The 16,201-nt window shown below is 63.8% G+C and overlaps 1 protein-coding gene across 1 annotated transcript in view; it reads left to right on the top strand.

Moving 5' to 3' along the window:
* The first annotated feature begins 1,311 nt into the window (after window positions 1–1,311).
* LOC113962858 (histone deacetylase 5-like) overlaps window positions 1,312–16,201 on the top strand; it is a 22,123-nt gene continuing 7,233 nt past the window's right edge. Inside the window, 13 exon segments of the mRNA XM_027673640.1 lie at window positions 1,312–1,329; window positions 2,825–2,947; window positions 8,114–8,340; window positions 9,492–9,624; window positions 10,346–10,460; window positions 10,565–10,692; window positions 10,777–10,908; window positions 12,192–12,298; window positions 13,173–13,301; window positions 13,805–13,852; window positions 13,854–14,025; window positions 14,541–14,728; window positions 15,607–15,882. Of these exon segments, the coding sequence (XP_027529441.1) occupies window positions 2,926–2,947; window positions 8,114–8,340; window positions 9,492–9,624; window positions 10,346–10,460; window positions 10,565–10,692; window positions 10,777–10,908; window positions 12,192–12,298; window positions 13,173–13,301; window positions 13,805–13,852; window positions 13,854–14,025; window positions 14,541–14,728; window positions 15,607–15,882 (1,677 nt within the window). The 5' untranslated portion in view covers window positions 1,312–1,329; window positions 2,825–2,925.

The raw sequence follows: 16,201 nt of genomic DNA, 5'->3' as shown, positions 1-16,201 counted from the left end.
TGCCTTCACAGACATTTAGGGGGCTCCTGGACACTGCTTTCCACCCATACTGCCTTCAAAACACCCCTGGCAATTCCTAAGATGGCTCCTGAGCCCTCACTCCATCTCTGGGCTGTAACCCCCCACTGACTACTTGGAAACCTGGCTGTCTGTGGCCATCTTCAACACAGAGGAGCTTCACCTGGGGACTGGATAACACTTGTGAAAAAATGCCAAGCTGCAGTTGAGATGATCAGGAGATCCCAAAAGATGCAAGGCTCCTAAGGAAAAGAAAAAAAGATAACAAGTTACAAAAGCACCTTACCAACACAGCACACAAAATTATTAAATTTAAAACCCCTGCATGTGAGTGTAATCCTCTCCATTGCCATATATAGCTCTGCTTCTTTGGATGCCAAAGCTGATGCTTCAATAAAGCAGGAATAGCTTGAGAAGTCCCATTCAGTGAAAGAACAGGAGAACTCTTATCCCATTGAAACCTGCCTGCTGGATGACTCCCCTGAGCAAAGGCTGGGGTTAATATACCCCTAGCTGTGCCCACCTCCCTTCCCATGAGGCCCCGGGGAAAGGGAGGAGCCCAATCCCACAAGGTATAAAGGCTCTGGGAGCAGATGTACCTGGTTTGCCTCTCTGACTTAAAATCAGGATGGGTGAAGGGCCTAATGGAGAAGAGGACTCTTGATGAGAACAGGTATTGTAGTTGGTATTGGAATTGGTCTTGGAATTTGTTTTTGGGATTGTAATTTGTAAGAAAACGAGTTTGTGTTTCTTGCACACGTGTCTGTGTGTGTGTCTGTATGCATGTGTCGATGTCCTGCTCACATGTATCTGTGTGTCTCTTGCACTCATGTGTGAGGACATGCCAGGCCCATGTGCACTCACGTGTGAACCTGCCCACAGGTATGATGGGCTGATGAGCAGCTGCACAGAGGTACAGAGCACATGTGTGCCCTTGCTCACTCACACACACTCACATGCCATTGTACACTCACGCACATGTGCTACTGCGCACACACACTCGGGCACATGCATTTGCACACTCACGCTTGCTCGTGTGCCATTGCACGCACACACACGTGTGCAATTGCAACCCGCGGCCCCTTTAAGAGCCTCCTTAAGCCCCGCCCCACTTTAAGCCCCACGTCCCCAAGGGGAGGGTCCCCCCCCTTCGCGCGGGGGTCTATTTTTAGCACACGGACGCCGTCACGTGACCCGCGAGTGACGTCACCGAATGTTGTTGTCGGGGCGGGCGGGGCCGCGCGGCGAAGATGGAGGAGGAGGGGGGGGGGGGGGCGGGGCGCGCGCCGGGCGGCACCGGGGGGACCCCAGGTACGAGGGGGGCCCGGGGGGCACGAGGAGGGGGGCACCGCGCCTGGGGGGGGGCCGCGGCGGAGCGCGAGGGTGTGCGGTACCGGGGTCCCTCCTGTGCGCGTCCGGTGGGGGGGGCCCCCCGTGCATTGGTGGGGAGGCTGCAATGGGGAGGCGCGTTGGGGGTCCGGTGCGGTTTGGGGCGGGGTGTGTGTGTGTGCAGTGGGGAGGGGGAGTTGTAATGGGGGGCTGCTGTGTGGTTGGGGGGGCCCGATGTGATGCGGCTTTGCGCCGTGCGGGATGGGGGGGTGGCTGCAATGGGGGGCCCCTGTGCGGCTTTGTGGGGGGGGGCTGCAATGGGGGGACCCTCCTGTGAGAGTCAGGGGGTGGTGAAATGGGGGGGCCCCGTGCGTCGCGAGGAGGGGATTGCAATGGGGTGGTTTTTGGGGGACTGCAATGGGGGTCTCGGTGCGGGTGGATGGGGGGCTGCAATGGGATCCCGCTGCGGTTCGGTGCGGGGGCTGCAGTGGGGGACCCCAGTGCAAGTCGGGGGGGGTCCTGTGCGTTACGGGGTCCCGGCGTGGTTCGGGGAAGGGGGAGCCCATGCAGTGGTGAGGCCCTGCAGTCTAGAGGGGTCTCTGTGCAGTTCAGGAGGGCTTTGCAATGTTGGAGGTCCCGGTGCTGTTGGGGGGTCCTGGCGCGGTTCGGCAGGGCCCTGCAATGAGGAGCCCCGGTGCGGTTCGGGAAGAGGTCGGTGCGGGTTGGGGGGTCCCGGTGCGATGGGCTTTACTCGGTGCAATGGAGTGGGGTGGTCTGTGTAGTGGGGGGATCCTGCGATGTCGGGGGGGCCCTGCGATGTCAGGGGGCCCGGGCGCCAGCGCGGCGGCGGCTCCGCAGCGCGGCCCGTTTGCGGCGGGGGGGCCGGGGGGCCCCGCTGCACCGCGCTGGGCTCGGGGCTGCCGGCTGCCGGCAGCCTGCGTGTCCTGTCCCCCCCCCCCTCCCCTCCGTGGGGTCCGTCCCGCCGCGTGGCCCCTACGCGTGGCACCCCCCGACTCCCATCTCGGGGCAATGCCTCGGTTTTGGGGGGGCGGCAGCACCGGGGGCCTTGTGGTGTGGGGGACAGCCACAAATGAGCGTGTGTCCCCTCCACCCATGTCCTTATGGGGGTCCCACCCGAGTCCTTTTGGAGTGGTACGGGGGAGGGGTACTTCTCTGCCATCCCCCTGGGCTCCCCCTTTGTGCTCCCCCTTCTTTTCCTGCAGAGCTTTGTGTAATGCTGCCAACTCCCCCAAAGCCTCCTCAGCCCCCCAAGTCCCCTCTACCCCCCCAGGTCCCTTCTGGGGGTGCCCACAGGTCCCCCCATCCCTGGGGGCAGCAGAGCGGGGCCACATCCTGCCGCTGGCGGGTGTTCAGGGGCTGGAGGGGGGCTCAGTGCTGGCTCCAGCCCCCCTCTCACTTGGTGCTGGGGGGGGATTTTGGGGGTCCCGGGGTGCTGACAGGGCACTTGGTCCCGCAGGGCTCCCAGGTGGCGCAGGCACAGCCGCGGTGCCCCGGGCGGCACTGACGGGCTCGCCGGACACGTGCCTCTCCGCACCCCCCCGGCACCCGCCGCCCACCATGGACCCCCAGAGCGACACAGGTGAGCCCTGGGGACCCCGGGATGGGGGAGTTCCCCTCTGCCAGGCGCCGGTCACAGCTGCATCCCCCCTGCATATCGTCGTGTCTGCCCTGAGGCCCCGAAGCTCCTTGCCATGGCACCCACGGGGTGTTGGGGTCCCACAGGGTGCTGCAGCAGTGTCCCACCCACCATGGCATGTCTGTGCCCACTGCCGTGTGGGTGTCACCGTGCCAGGCACCGGGGCGAGGGGGGGGAGGGGGGTTGTGCCAGCTGCCCCCCTCCCCCAGTATCCCGGGCCATGCCAGGTATCCCCCTTCCCGGTTTTCCCAGACCCCTGGCATTTCCCACCCCCAGGGGAAGCTGAGGCACGGCTCCTGTCACCGCCGTGGCCAGCCCACGCGTGGCTGTTTGTGCGGGGTCCCTGCGGTGCCAGGCGTGGGGACAGCTGTGGTGACCATGAGGGCCGTGCCCGCGCTGTCCCGGCTCCCGCTGCCTCCCCGGCAGAGCCGCCCTGTAATTATCCCGGTGGGAACTCCGGCGACATCTGGACGGGGGTGGGGGTGTGTGTGTCCTCTTCCCCTTCCCGGATGGGGACACGCGGCACCGCCGACCCTCGCGGGCTCTGAAGGGGAAACTGAGGCACAAGGGCAGTGGCAGAGCCCCCGTGTCTCCTGCATGGGCTCACCGCCGGTTGGGGATGGGGGTACGTGTATCCCCTCTGCCCCCAAACCGCCCTGGTTGCCGCCGGCTGGTATTTTTGGAGCAGCCGCAGGGCTGGAGTGTCGCCCGGCCGTGCCTGGCACGAGGCTGGCACGGGGACACGGCCTGCCCGCCTCTGCCATCCCCGGGGCGCTTTGCTCGGGGTCCCCGCCTGGCTGTGGCTTTGAGTTTGCCTGTGGAAGGGGGGTTTGGGGACCCCCGAGATATGCTGTGACTCTCCGGCTGCTGTGATGAGTTGGACAGGTCTCAGCTGGGCTGGGTCAATCGGGGGGGGGTGTCCTGTGGGTGCTGGTACCATCCTTGGGTGCAGCCCCCCGCCTCCCTTCCATCTCTCCCATCATACCTGGGGGTCCCCACTATTACCCTCCATCTCCTTGAGGGCCCCCCCCATCCCCCAGATATGCCACCACCTCTGGATGGGGCTCCATGGGGAGCCAGGAAGGGGGTCTAGGAGCTGTAATGGGGGTCTGGCCACCAGGAAAGGAGTCCAGGAGCCGGGAAGGGGGTCCAGGAGCCAGGAGGGCCCATTCCCGTGGCCTCCTGCCCGCTGGCAACACCAGAAATAGCCGGGCTGACGTCAAGCCCCAAAGCGCCCTATGGGGGGGGGCGCGGGGGGTGTCCCAGAAATATCCCAGCTATTAAAAGTCTTGGCATGGGATTAATGTGCTGGTAAATAAACGTGGCGGCTGCCGGGGGGGTTACGCACGGCTAGGGCGCTGGGGGGGGGGTCACCGTTCCCAAAAGGGGGGTCCCCACACCTCAGCCTGTTGTCACTCCCCGCTCTGGTTTGTTCCCGTGGAGCTGCTTTGGGACACTAATCCCATGGGAAATGTGCTGAGTCGACATCTGCACCCCCTGCACCCCTGTCTCCCTGGGGGGTCTTCTTGGGGGGAGTCACAGGGTCCTGGGAAGGGTGGGGGGGGTCGTTTGCTTTCATTTTCTCAAAGCGGGGGCTAATCATTCTCTGCACATCCCAGATTTTATTCCTGGCAGTGCTGATGCGGATTAATGTCCCTGGCAATTAGGGGGATGTGGAAAGGGGGGTGGGATGGGAGGGGTGTGGTGGGATCCTAGGCCCCCCACAGTCCCCCCCATGCAGGGCAGCCCCTGTGCCCTGTCCCCGGGGCAGTTTGGGGATGCAGCTGGCTGTTGGGGGGGGGCACAGCACACCCCATCCCACAGGATCCGCTGTGACACCCCCCCGGCACAATTCCCTATTTATAGCCAGCTCCTCCCGTGCGCCGGCTATTTCCAGGAGTTGGAGAGAATAGCCTGGATGGAGGGGGGCATGGAGGAAGCTGTGGGTGAGGGGGGGCCCCTCAGCCCTACACTGCCTAGAATGAGGGGGGGGGCACATCCTCTCCAATCACCCCAAACTCCAAGGGATGCTCTGTGACCCCTATCTCTCTGTCCCCCTCTGCTGAGAGGGTGATGGAGGGTTGGGTTTGGGGGTGCGTGTGCCCCCCAGCCCCTCTGTGGTCCCGTTCGGGGGGGGGGGACACAGGTCTCTCTCCGCAGAGGGGGTGTCCGACCGTGAGCCCCCCCTGGAGCTCCTGCCCTGCACCCCACTGCACACCCCAGGTGAGTGGGAGAGCCTGGTTCCCTGTGCCTTCAAAACCCTGTGACATTCCCCCCAAAACCCTGTGACATCCCCTCTCAAAATCCGGTGACATCCCCCCGCAAAAGCCGGTCATGCCCCCCCAGTGAGGTGTGAGTGTAGCGTGGTGGGGGGGTGTGCAAAGGGGAGAACTGCTCTCCTTGCATGAGTGTGCACAGCTGTGCAAGGGGAGAGCTTCTCTTTTGACACAAGTGTGTCGGGGGAGAGCTGCACCTGAGTGTTCAGCTGTGCAAGAGGTAGAGCTGCTTTCCTTGCATGAGAGTGTTCAGGTGTGCAGGGGGAGGAGAGCTGCTCCCCTTGTGTAGGTGTGCAAGGAGGAGATCTGCTCTTTTTGCATGAGTGTGTAAAGGTATGCACAGGTGTGTCAGAGGAGAGCTACACGTGTGTACAGCTGTGCAAGCAGCCCCTGTCCGTGGAGGTGAGGGGGCACAGGGTGAGGGTCCCCTCACAGGGTGCAGTGGTGGCCCCACCACCACCCAGCCCGGTGCTAGCCCAGAGCCACCACTGACCCCAAAGTGTTGGGTTGGCTCCTCTGGGGGCTATCTTTAGCCCCCCCGGGTGCTGCCCCCTCCCCTCCCCCCTGAAAGGGCTGGGTGCTGACCCCCACCCCCCCATTGCACCCCAACAACCACCAGGGGCCTTTGGTTACCCCCCAAACTGGGACATGTCAGGTCTGGGGGGCTGCAGGAGTGCCCCAATGCACCCCCAAAAATATCCCCCCTCAGGAGAAACAAACCCCCTCCCCCCACCCTGAGAGCGACTTGGGGTGGGGAGGAGGGGCTGGAGGTTCCCCTCTTGCATATCGGGGGGGGCTGGCACTGACTTGGGGGGCTGGTTGGTTTGGGGGGGTGCTGCCTGGCTTGGGGGGCTGGCTCATACTGGGGGGACTGGTTGAGATGGGAGGTTTGGGGGGCTGGTTGGTATATTGGGGTACTGGTTGGCACTGGGAGGGACTGGTTATCTTGGGGGATGCTGCTTGGCTTGGGAGGCTGGCTCATACTGGGGGAGACTGGTTAGTACTGGGGAGGGAGAGCCGGTTGACACTGGGGGTGCTGCTTCATGTGTTGGGGAGCTGGTTGGCACTGAGGGGACTGGTTGGTTTGGGGGGGGTGCTGCCTGGCTTAGGGGTTGCCTCATACTGGGAGAGGTCTGGTTGGCACTGGAGGGACTGTCTGGTACGGGGGGGTCTGGTTAGTTTGAGGGGATGCTGCCTGGTTTGGGAGGCTGGCTCATACTGGGAGGGGGTGGTTGGCACTGGGGAGGTGGGGCTGGTTGGTTTGTGGGGGGAATGGTTGGCACTGGTAGGGCTGGTTAGTTTGAAGGGGACAAGCTACCTAGCTTGGGGGGTCTGGTTGGTGTATGAGGGGCTGGTTAGCTTGGGGGGGAAGGCTACCTAGTTTGGGGGGGGCTGGCTCGTGTGTGGGGGGCTGGTTGATGGGGGGATGATTGGCACTGGAGGGGCTGGTTAGTTTTGGGGGACAGGCTACCTGGCTTGGGGGGCTGGTTAGCTTGGGGGAGGGGGTGTACTGCCTAGCAGGGGGGCTGATATTTGGGGAGCCTGGTTGGCACTGGGGGGGGGCAGCAGGGTACTGTGCACTGGCAGGTTTTGGGGGGGCTGGCTATCCTCGGGGGGGGGCTGGCATGCCCCGGAGGGGTCTGTCAAAGCAGGGGGGGGCTCGGGGTGCCCCACCCCCGCGCACAGTGACGTCCGTGGGTCCGTCCAGGCGCACGTCAGTGCCCGACGTGCGGCCGCGCCAGGTTGAGGGGGCTGCGGGGAGGGGAGGGGAGGGGGGGGGCGTGTTAACATTCAGCGCGTGCCCCCCGCCCCCGCCTTCCTGTTTGCGTGGGGAGGGGGAGGGCTCGAGGTGGGGGTGGCCCGGACGCTGTGTCCCCTCCCCGTGTCCTTTGCTGATGGAGGTGAGGGGGGGATGTCTGTGCCCCTCGGTGATCGCTGGGGAATTTAAGAGGGATGTTTGGGGATGGGGGGGCTCGGTCTTGCCCTCCCCCCCCCCCCCCCGGTTGCCCTTTGGGTTGGTTGTTCTGTGTTGCAAATGCAGGAGCTTGGACTGGGGAACCTCCATGTGGGTTTTTTGGGGGGGAGAATGGGGGAATCCTGGGCTTATCCAGGGGGTTGGAAGCTGGGGGGAGACCCCTAGGAGCTTCATGGGAGGGGCTGATCACCGACACCCTGCCCCCGGCAACCCCCCAGGTGCCCGTGAGCTGTCCCCTCCCGTCCCCCCATCTCTGGGAATGCCCGGCCTCTTCCCCCATCCCTGGTACACCCCCAAACTGCCCCTAACACCTCCCCTCATCCCCAGGACACCCCCAAACTGCTCCCAGCTACCCTCCCCACCCCTAGGACACTCCCAAACGGCTCTCAGTTCCCTCTTCACCACTGGGACACCCCAAAACTGCCCCTTAAATAAGTCTTATCCCTCCCATCATTCCCAGTACACCCCCAGCACCCCCCCCATCATTCCTGGGACACCCCCAAGGCACTCCCATTTCCCCTCTCTATCCCTGGTGCACCCCAAAACTGATCCGAGCTCCCCTCCGTCCTTAGGACACCCTCAAAATGCTCCCAGCTTTTTCCCCTCTCACTGATGCTCCCAAACTGCCCCTAATTCTCCTCCCCCATCCCTGGGACACCCTAAAACTGCCCCTTAACAAAGTCCCAGCCCACCTATCATTCCTAGGACACCGCCAAGACACTCTTGTGTCTCCCCCACATCCCTGGGACACCCTAAAAACACCCCTTAAACAAGTCCCTGCCCCCACCATACCCCTGGAACCCTTTCCCCAAGCCACCCCCATCCCGCCCCCCCCCGTAACCCAGTGTGGCCCCGCAGGGCCAGAGGGGCCAGGGCTGGAGGGGCCAGGGCTGGAGGCAGCAGGGCCGGAGGCTGCAGGGTTGGACGCGGGACTGGCGGCGGCGCGGGAGCGGCAGCTGCAGCGGGAGCTGGTGGCCCTGAAGCAGCAGCAGCAGCTCCAGAAGCAGCTGCTCTTCGCCGAGTTCCAGAAGCAGCATGAGCACCTCACGCGCCAGCACCAGGTCCAGCTCCAGAAGCACCTCAAGGTGTGAGGGGGGGGGAGCCTTGGGGGGTGGATTGGGGGAATGGAGCTGTTGGGGAAGATACTGGGGGTTGTGGAGCCATGGGGAGGTATATGGGGGGTGATGGAGGTATTGGAGGGGGGATACTGGGGCTGATGGAGCAATGGGGGGCGATGGAGCTCTTGGGAGGGAGGTTGGGGGAATGGAGATTTGGGGGATCACTGATCTGGGATGATGCAGCTGTTGGGGGGGGGAGGTTGGGGGAATGGAGATGTGGGGGATCCCTGATCGGGGGTGATGGAGCTCTTAGGAGGTGATTGAAGATGATGGAGCCATGAGGTGGATGCTGGGGGTGATGGAGAGACAGGGTGTCACCTGTCTGAGGTGCTGGAGCTGTGGGAGGGGGATAGTGGGGGTGATGGAGCAGTTGGAGGGTGATGGAGTGGTTGGGAGGGAGGTTGGTGTGATGGAAATACGGGGTATCACTGATTTGGGGTGGTGGAGGTGTTGGAGATGATAGTGGGGGTGATGGAGTTGTAGGGGGTAATGGAACCAAGGGGGTGATACTGGAGGTGATGGAGATAAGGAGCAATGGAGCTGTTGGAGGGATATTGGGAGTGATGGAGGTAAGAGGTATCACCTGTCTGAGATGATGGGGATATTGGGAGTGATGGAGTTGTTGGGGGTGAGACTGGGAGCGATGAAGCCACAGGGGAGGATACTGGGGTGATGGAGCTATTGGGGATGATGGAACTGTGGGGGATCACCTCTGTGGGGTGATGGAACTGTTGGGGGAGATCGGGGGGGGGGAAATGGAGCTGTGGGATACCATTTATCTGGGGTGATGGAACTGCTGGGAGGGTTGCTGGGGGCGATGGAGCTATTGGGGGTGATGGAACTGTTGAGAGGGAGGTTGGGGGGATGCAGATGTGGGGTATCTGTAATCTGGGGCGATGGAGCTCTTGGGGGGCGATTGGGGGTGATGGAGCCACTGAGGGGGTTTGGGGTGCCAGAACCATGGGCCATCATGTTCCTTGGGGTGCTGGTGCTGTGGGGTGTTATCCTGGGGTACCGGAGCTAGGTGGGGCGGAGAAGGCAGGGCAATGCATCCTCCCAGAGTGGCTGTGCTGCAGGGGTCCCATCCCTGTCCCCCCCCATGTCCCTCTGCCCTGCAGCAGCAGCAGGAGGCCCTGGCCGCCCGCCGGCAGCAGGAGCTGGAGCAGCAGCGGCAGCGGGAGCGGCAGGAGCTGGAGCAGCAGCGCCTGGAGCAGCTCCAGAACCTGCGACCCAAGGACAGGGGCCGTGACAGTGAGCGAGGGAGCATCGGGGGGCTGGGGAGGGGGCTGGTAGCAATCGGGGCTGGGGGTGGGTTGGAGGCACTGGGGGCAATGTGCTCAGAGGGGGGCAGTGGGATTGGGGGGAATGGGGGCATTTGAGGGTGGGGGGTGTTGTGGGCTGTGGGATGGATTTGGGAGAATGGGAGGCAACGGGATCTGGGGAGAAGTGGGGCTGGGGGCATCTGTGGGGTGGCTGTGGGGAGCTGGTTGTGATGGGGGACTGGGGAGTGGGTGGAAGGACTGGGAGGGCAGTGGGCTCTAGGTGGAGGCAGTGGGATGGGACTGGGCACATCTCGGGGGGGGACAGGTAGCAGTTGGGAGGCTGGGGGCAGTGGGGACATGGGGGGCTGTGGGGGAAGGGGAGCAATGGGGCTGGGGGCATCGAGGGGGGCCGTGGGAAATGGGGGCTGGGGGCATCTGGGGTTGGGATGCTGGGGGCTGGTTTGGGGGGAAGGGAAGGCAATGGACCCTGGGAGGGCTGGGAGCTCTGGCAGGGACTGGTTGCAATTGGGACTGGGTGAATCGGGGGGGTCGGGGGGCAATGGAGTCTGGGGTGGGATGAGGGGCTCTGGGGTGGGTTGGGGGCACTGGGGGCAATGTGCTCAGAGGGGGCAGTGGGACTGAGGGTGCTGGGAGCATCTTGGGGCTGTAGAGGGGATGTACTGCCCTTCTGACCCCTCCGTGCCCCCCAGGTGCCATCGCCAGCACTGAGGTGAAGCTGAAGCTCCAGGAGTTCCTGCTCAGCAAGACGAAGGAGCCGGGCCCCGGCCCCCCGAACCATTCCCTCCCCCAGCACCCCAAATGTTGGTAGGTTCCCCCCAGCCCCACAGAACCCCCCCAGACCGCCTCGGGGGGGGGGGACCCAGGCGTCCTAGCGGGGGCTCCGCCCCCCCCCCCCCCCCCCCACCCAGGGCTCACCACACCTCGTTGGACCAGAGTTCCCCCCCGCAGACAGGCAGCCCGGGGACCCCTCCGTCCTACAAGCTCCCCCTCCTCGGCACCTATGACGGCCGGGATGACTTTCCTCTCCGGAAAACTGGTGGGTGCTGGCGGGCGGGGAGGGCATGAGACACCTCCAGGGGAGGTGACAGTTTTGGAGTGACACGTTTTTGCGTTCCCCCAGCCTCCGAGCCCAACCTGAAGGTGCGGTCGCGGCTGAAGCAGAAGGTGGCAGAGCGGCGGAGCAGCCCCCTCCTGCGGCGCCGCGATGGCTCAGTGCTCAGCGCCTTCCGCAAGCGCCACGTCGAGATCACCGGTGCGTCCCCCGGGGGGCACGTGTGACGGCATGGGCCACGTGGGAGGTCATGGGTGGGGACACGCCACCTGCCTCACTTTCCCCAGGTCACCCGGTGGTTCCCCGGAGCGCCCGGGAGGGACCTGCGTCCCCATCCTTGTGGCTGTACAGGACTGTGGGACACGTGTACTGCTGGACACGTGTGCACGTGTGTGCTTGGACATTCACTGTCCAGAAGGAGTGTGCATGTCTGCACACACGCTTGTGCACATGTGTGCTTCTTCATGTCTGTGTGCAACGCGGGGACACGCTGATGCTGCACATCTACACGCGTGCTTGTGCAACATGTGTGCTCGTGCATGTGTTTGCAGCATGAATGTGCACATCACACGTGTGCTTGTGCAACAGGAGTGCATGCACTGCTACTGCACACGCTTGTGGAACATGTGCACACACGCGCTTGTTCCTGTGGGAGATTTTTCACATGTGCTTGGGCAACACTCATCCCCCCAAGGCAAATGCTTGTGCAACAGGAGTGCACGTCTGCGCACACACTTGTGCACATGTGTGCTTCTGCGCATCATGCTTGTGCAACAAGAGAGCACAGTGCTGCTGCACGTGTGCGTGAAACGTGCACACGTGCGGTTGTGCAACACGAGTGCACACACGCTTGTGCATGTGTGCTTCTGCATGTGTGTGCTTGTGTGACAGGAGGGCACCATGCTGCTGCACGTGTGTGGAACGTGCACACACTGGTGCACACGTGCTTGTTGCTGTGTGAGTTTTTTCACACGTGTGCTTGTGCAACATGTGTGCACACGCATGATTGTGAACACGCTTGTGCAACATGAATGCATGTCTGTATGCGCCTGCTTGTGCAGCACATGTGCTTGGGCACATGTTTGCAGCGTGAGTGTACATGTGACCCCTGTGCTTGTGCAACAGGAGCACACGCACTGCTGCTGCGCGCGCTTGTGGAACACGTGCATGCACATAGGCTGGGTCCTGTGGGAGGTTTTTAACATGCGTGCTTGTGCAGCACGTGTGCACACGTGTGTTTGTAACGTGAGTGTGCACATCTGCACGTGCTTGTGCACGTGTGTGCTTCTCTATGTGTGTTCCTCTGCAACACAAGCGTACATGTGTTCATGCGCACACTAATCCATGCACGTGCTTTTGCGGTGGTACCACACGTGTGCACAGGTGTGCTGGTGCCCTTGCACACCTTTGCATTGCCCTGTCCCTGAGGTGGGTGGGGGTCCCGGTGTCCCCATCCCCGTGTGTGACACACGCATGTACTGCAGTGTCCTCGGTGTGCAGCAGTGCCCCCGGGTCGGGGCCCAGCTCCCCCAACAGCTCCCACGGTGCCCACAACGGCCTGGCCGCCTCCGTCCCCAACATCCACGCTGAGGTACAGCCCGAGGGGAGGGAGGGGCACTCGTGTGCAGGTGTGTGCTGGGCGTGTGCTCAAGGTGTACACGTATATTCGGGTGTGTGTTGGAGGTGGGCTCGGGGGGGCACACATCTGTGTAGGTGTGTGCTGGGGGTGTGCTCAGGGTATACATGTACGTTCAGATGTGTGCTGGAGGTGTGCTCAGGGTGTACGTGTGTGTGCAGGTGTGTGCTAGGGGGGTGCTCATGATGCACATCTGTGTGTGGGTGTGTTCTGGGGGTGTGCTCAGGGGGCACACGTGTGTGCAGGTGTGTGCAGCCAGCATGTGTGGGTACACATGTGTGCTCAAGTGTGCGGAGCCAGTGTGTCCATGTTCAGGGGGCACATGTACGTTCAGGTGTGTGCTGGGGGTGTACTCAGAGTGCACACATGTTCAGGTGTGTCCAGCCAGCATGTTTGCATGCACACATGTGCTCAAGTGTGTGCAACCAGTGTGTGCATGTTCACGCTACACATGTGTAACCAGGTGTGTGCTGTGAGTGTGCTCAGGGTGCACATGTGTGTGCCGGTGTGTGCTGTGGGTGTGCTCAGGGTGCACATGTGTGCTCAAGTGCATGCTGTATGTTTAAGGTGCACACGTGTTCAGGTGTGCTGTGAGCGTGCCTGGTGTCAGTGGCATGTGGTGGCACACACGTGCAGGTAACGTGTCACTGGTGTGCCCTGGCTCACACATGCTTATGGCGAGTTTTGCCTTGGCACATGCATGCTGATGGCATGACCTGCCCCCTACACATGTGCTGATGGCATGCTGTGCCCTGGCACATGTGTGCTGATGGTGTGACATGCCCCCAACACACGTGCTGATGGCGTGTCGTGCCGTGTGGTGCCGCAGCAGCTCCTGCCCCAGCCCCGTGCCCTGGCCCTGGATGGGGCCCAGCTCAGCCTCTACACATCCCCGTCGCTGCCCAACCTGTCCCTGGGGCTACAGGCCACTGTCACTGTCACCAGCGCCCACCTCCCCGTGAGTGGGGGGCACAGGGACCCTCTGGGGGCACGGGGGGCGTGGGGACCCCATGGAGGGGTCACACAGGGACCTGGAACCCCATGGAGGGGATGTGGGGACCCTCTGAGGGCATGGGGACATGAGGACTCCACGGGGGGTGGCACAGGGACCTGGCACCCCATGGGGGGGGATGTGGGGACTCCCTGGGGACATGGGGACCCCACAGTGGGTGGCACGGGGACCTGCCACCCCATAGAGGGGATGTGGGGGTCCCCATGGGGACCTGGCACCAATCCATAGAGACTGTGGGGGAACTCCAAAGAGGGTGGCATAGGGACCACATTAGGATCGGGAATCCTGTGGGGAGGGATGTGGGAACACAACAGGGGGTGGCATGGGGGCCTGATACCCTCCTATGGGGGGATGTGGGGAACCCCTGGGGACCATGTGGGGACCCCATGGGGGTGGCACCCCAGGGGGCGATGTGGGACCCCCCCCCACTGCCACCCATGTCCCCTCAGGCATCCTCCAAGCTGTCACCGCAGGCTGAGGGTGAGCGCCCGGGGGTGCCCCCCCCTGCGCCCCGGGACCGCCCTCACTGGGAAGTTCCTGAGCACGTCCTCAATCCCGGGGTGTCTGCTGGGGGTGGCCCTGGACGGGGACCCCCCGGCTGGTCCCCCATCCCTGCTGCAGCACGTCCTGCTGTTGGAGCAGGCGCGACAGCAGAGCACCCTCATCGCTGGTGAGGCCCCACTGCCCTCCAGTCTCGCCCCAGTTTCCCCTCAGTTTTCCTCCAGTCCTTCCCCAGTTCCTTCACCAGTTTTCTCCCAGTCCTGCCCTGGTTTCCCCCCCAGTCCTTCCCCAGTTTATCCCTAGTCTTGCCTCAGTTTTCTCCCAGTCCTTCCATAGTCCCCCCGCCCAGTCCTGCCCCCCAGTTCCCCCTCAGTCCTGCCCCACTTTCCCCTCAGTTTTCTCCCAGTCCTTCTCCAGTTCTTCTCCAGTCCTTCTACAACTTCTTCCCTGTCCTGCCCTGATCTCACACTAGTCCTTCCCCAGTTCCTTCCCGACTCCTGCCGCTGTCGCCCTCTGTGCTCCGCTTTCCTCCCAGTCCTTCCCCACTTTCCCCCCCAAGTCCTTTCCCAGTTCCCCCCCAGTCCTGCCCCAGTTTCCCCTGCCTACAGCCCCCCACCCTCACCCCCAGCTGCACTGGGGGGGCCCGGGGGGTGTCGGGTGCCCCACTGACCCGGTGCCCCCCAGTGCCCCTGCACGGCCAGTCCCCGCTGGTGACAGGAGAGCGCGGGGGGGGTCCCCGTGGGAACAAACTGCCTCGGCACCGGCCCCTGAGCCGCACCCAGTCGTCTCCGCTGCCCCAGAGCCCCCAGGCCCTGCCCCACGGCCCCCTCCAGCACCACTTCCTCGACAAGCAGCAGGTCCAGCTGGGCAAGGTGGGCCGGGGGCAGCCCTGGGACTGGGGGGGGGCATGGGGTGGGTATGGGGTGCAAGTGAGGCTGGCAGTGGAGTGGGAATGGGGTGTGTGTGGTGTGGGGAATGGGTATGGGATGGGTGTGGGGTGGGAATGGGGTGTGTGTGTGTGTGGGGAATGGGTATGGGATGGGCGTGGGGTGGGCATGGGGTGTATGTGATGTGGGAAATGGGGTATGGGGTGGGTGTGGGTGGGCACGGGTTGAGCATGGGACTGGCACTGGGAGGGCATGGGGTGAGCATGGGGTGTATGTGGGGTGGGAATGGGGCATGGGGTGGGATGTTGGGTAGCTGTGGGGCAACCTGACACCCCACTAACCCCCTGCTCACCCCATGCCCTCCCAGTGCCGGTCCCATGCTCAACCCGTGGGGGCCGAGCCCGGGACTGGCACTGGGAGGGCATGGGGTGAGCAGGGGGTTAGTGGGGTGTCAGGTTGCCCCACGGGTAGGCATGTTGGGTAGCTGTGGGGCAACCTGACACCCCACTAACCCCCTAGATACAGCTGGGGGGGTGATGTTGCAAGCAGGGGAAACTGAGGCAAAGGAGGGGGAACTGGGCGGAAACTGGGGAAGGACTGGGTGGGGGTGGGGGGTGGGGCTGGGGGGAGTGGGGGGGGGCATGGGGTGGTTGTGAGATGGGAATGGGGTAGCTTTGGTGCACGAGATGGGTGTGGGGTGTATGTGGGGTAGGAATGGGGCATAGGGTGAGCATGGGCATGGGCTGCATATGGGGTGGGTATGGAATTGCTGTGGGGCAGGGGGTGACTGTAGGTTGGGCATGGGGTGGGGCAGATGGGGTATAGGGGTGCAGGGGGGTCACTAACACCCCCCTGCCCCCCAGCTGCTTCCCAAGGCGGGGGAGCTGGCACGGCAGCCCCCCACCCACCCTGAGGAGACGGAGGAGGAGCTGACGGAGCAGCAATCGCCCCCCCCAGGAGAGGGGGGGGCCCCTGTCCCCCCCCTCGGCCCTCCCCTCACCCTCATCTCCCCGGAGGCTGGGGACCCCCCGGAGCAGCTGCAGGACCCCGAGGGCTGCCAGGGGCTGGGGGACAGCGGGGACGAGGCTGAGGACGCCGGGTACCCCGATGTCACCGAGCTCGGCGTCACCTACAAGCAGGTGAGATTTTGGGGGGGCCCAAATCCCCCCAAACTCCTGAATTCCCCCACACACAAGCATCTTGTGCATCCCTTGCCCCCACTCTGCACCCAGCTGTGTGTCCTCCCCCCATTTTTGGGGTGATGCCGCAGTGATGACTCGGAAGGGTCGGTGACTCATCCCCCCCTCTGCATCCCCCCGTCCCCGCCACCCCTGCACCGTGACACCCCCCCCCCCCCTTCCCCTCCCCGACCCCTCCCCCCTCCCCCCCCCTCGCCCTGGGGGCGCGTGGGGGGGGCTGTTTGGGGCTCCTTTCCCCGGTGTTCCCCCGGGCACCCCC

The sequence above is a fragment of the Neopelma chrysocephalum genome, unplaced genomic scaffold, assembly GCF_003984885.1.
Source record: "Neopelma chrysocephalum unplaced genomic scaffold, ASM398488v2 Primary Assembly neopelma1_185596, whole genome shotgun sequence".
Lineage (NCBI taxonomy): Eukaryota > Metazoa > Chordata > Aves > Passeriformes > Pipridae > Neopelma > Neopelma chrysocephalum.
The sequence above is the reverse complement of the archived record's forward strand: the minus strand, read 5'-3'. Positions and strand labels throughout refer to the sequence as shown.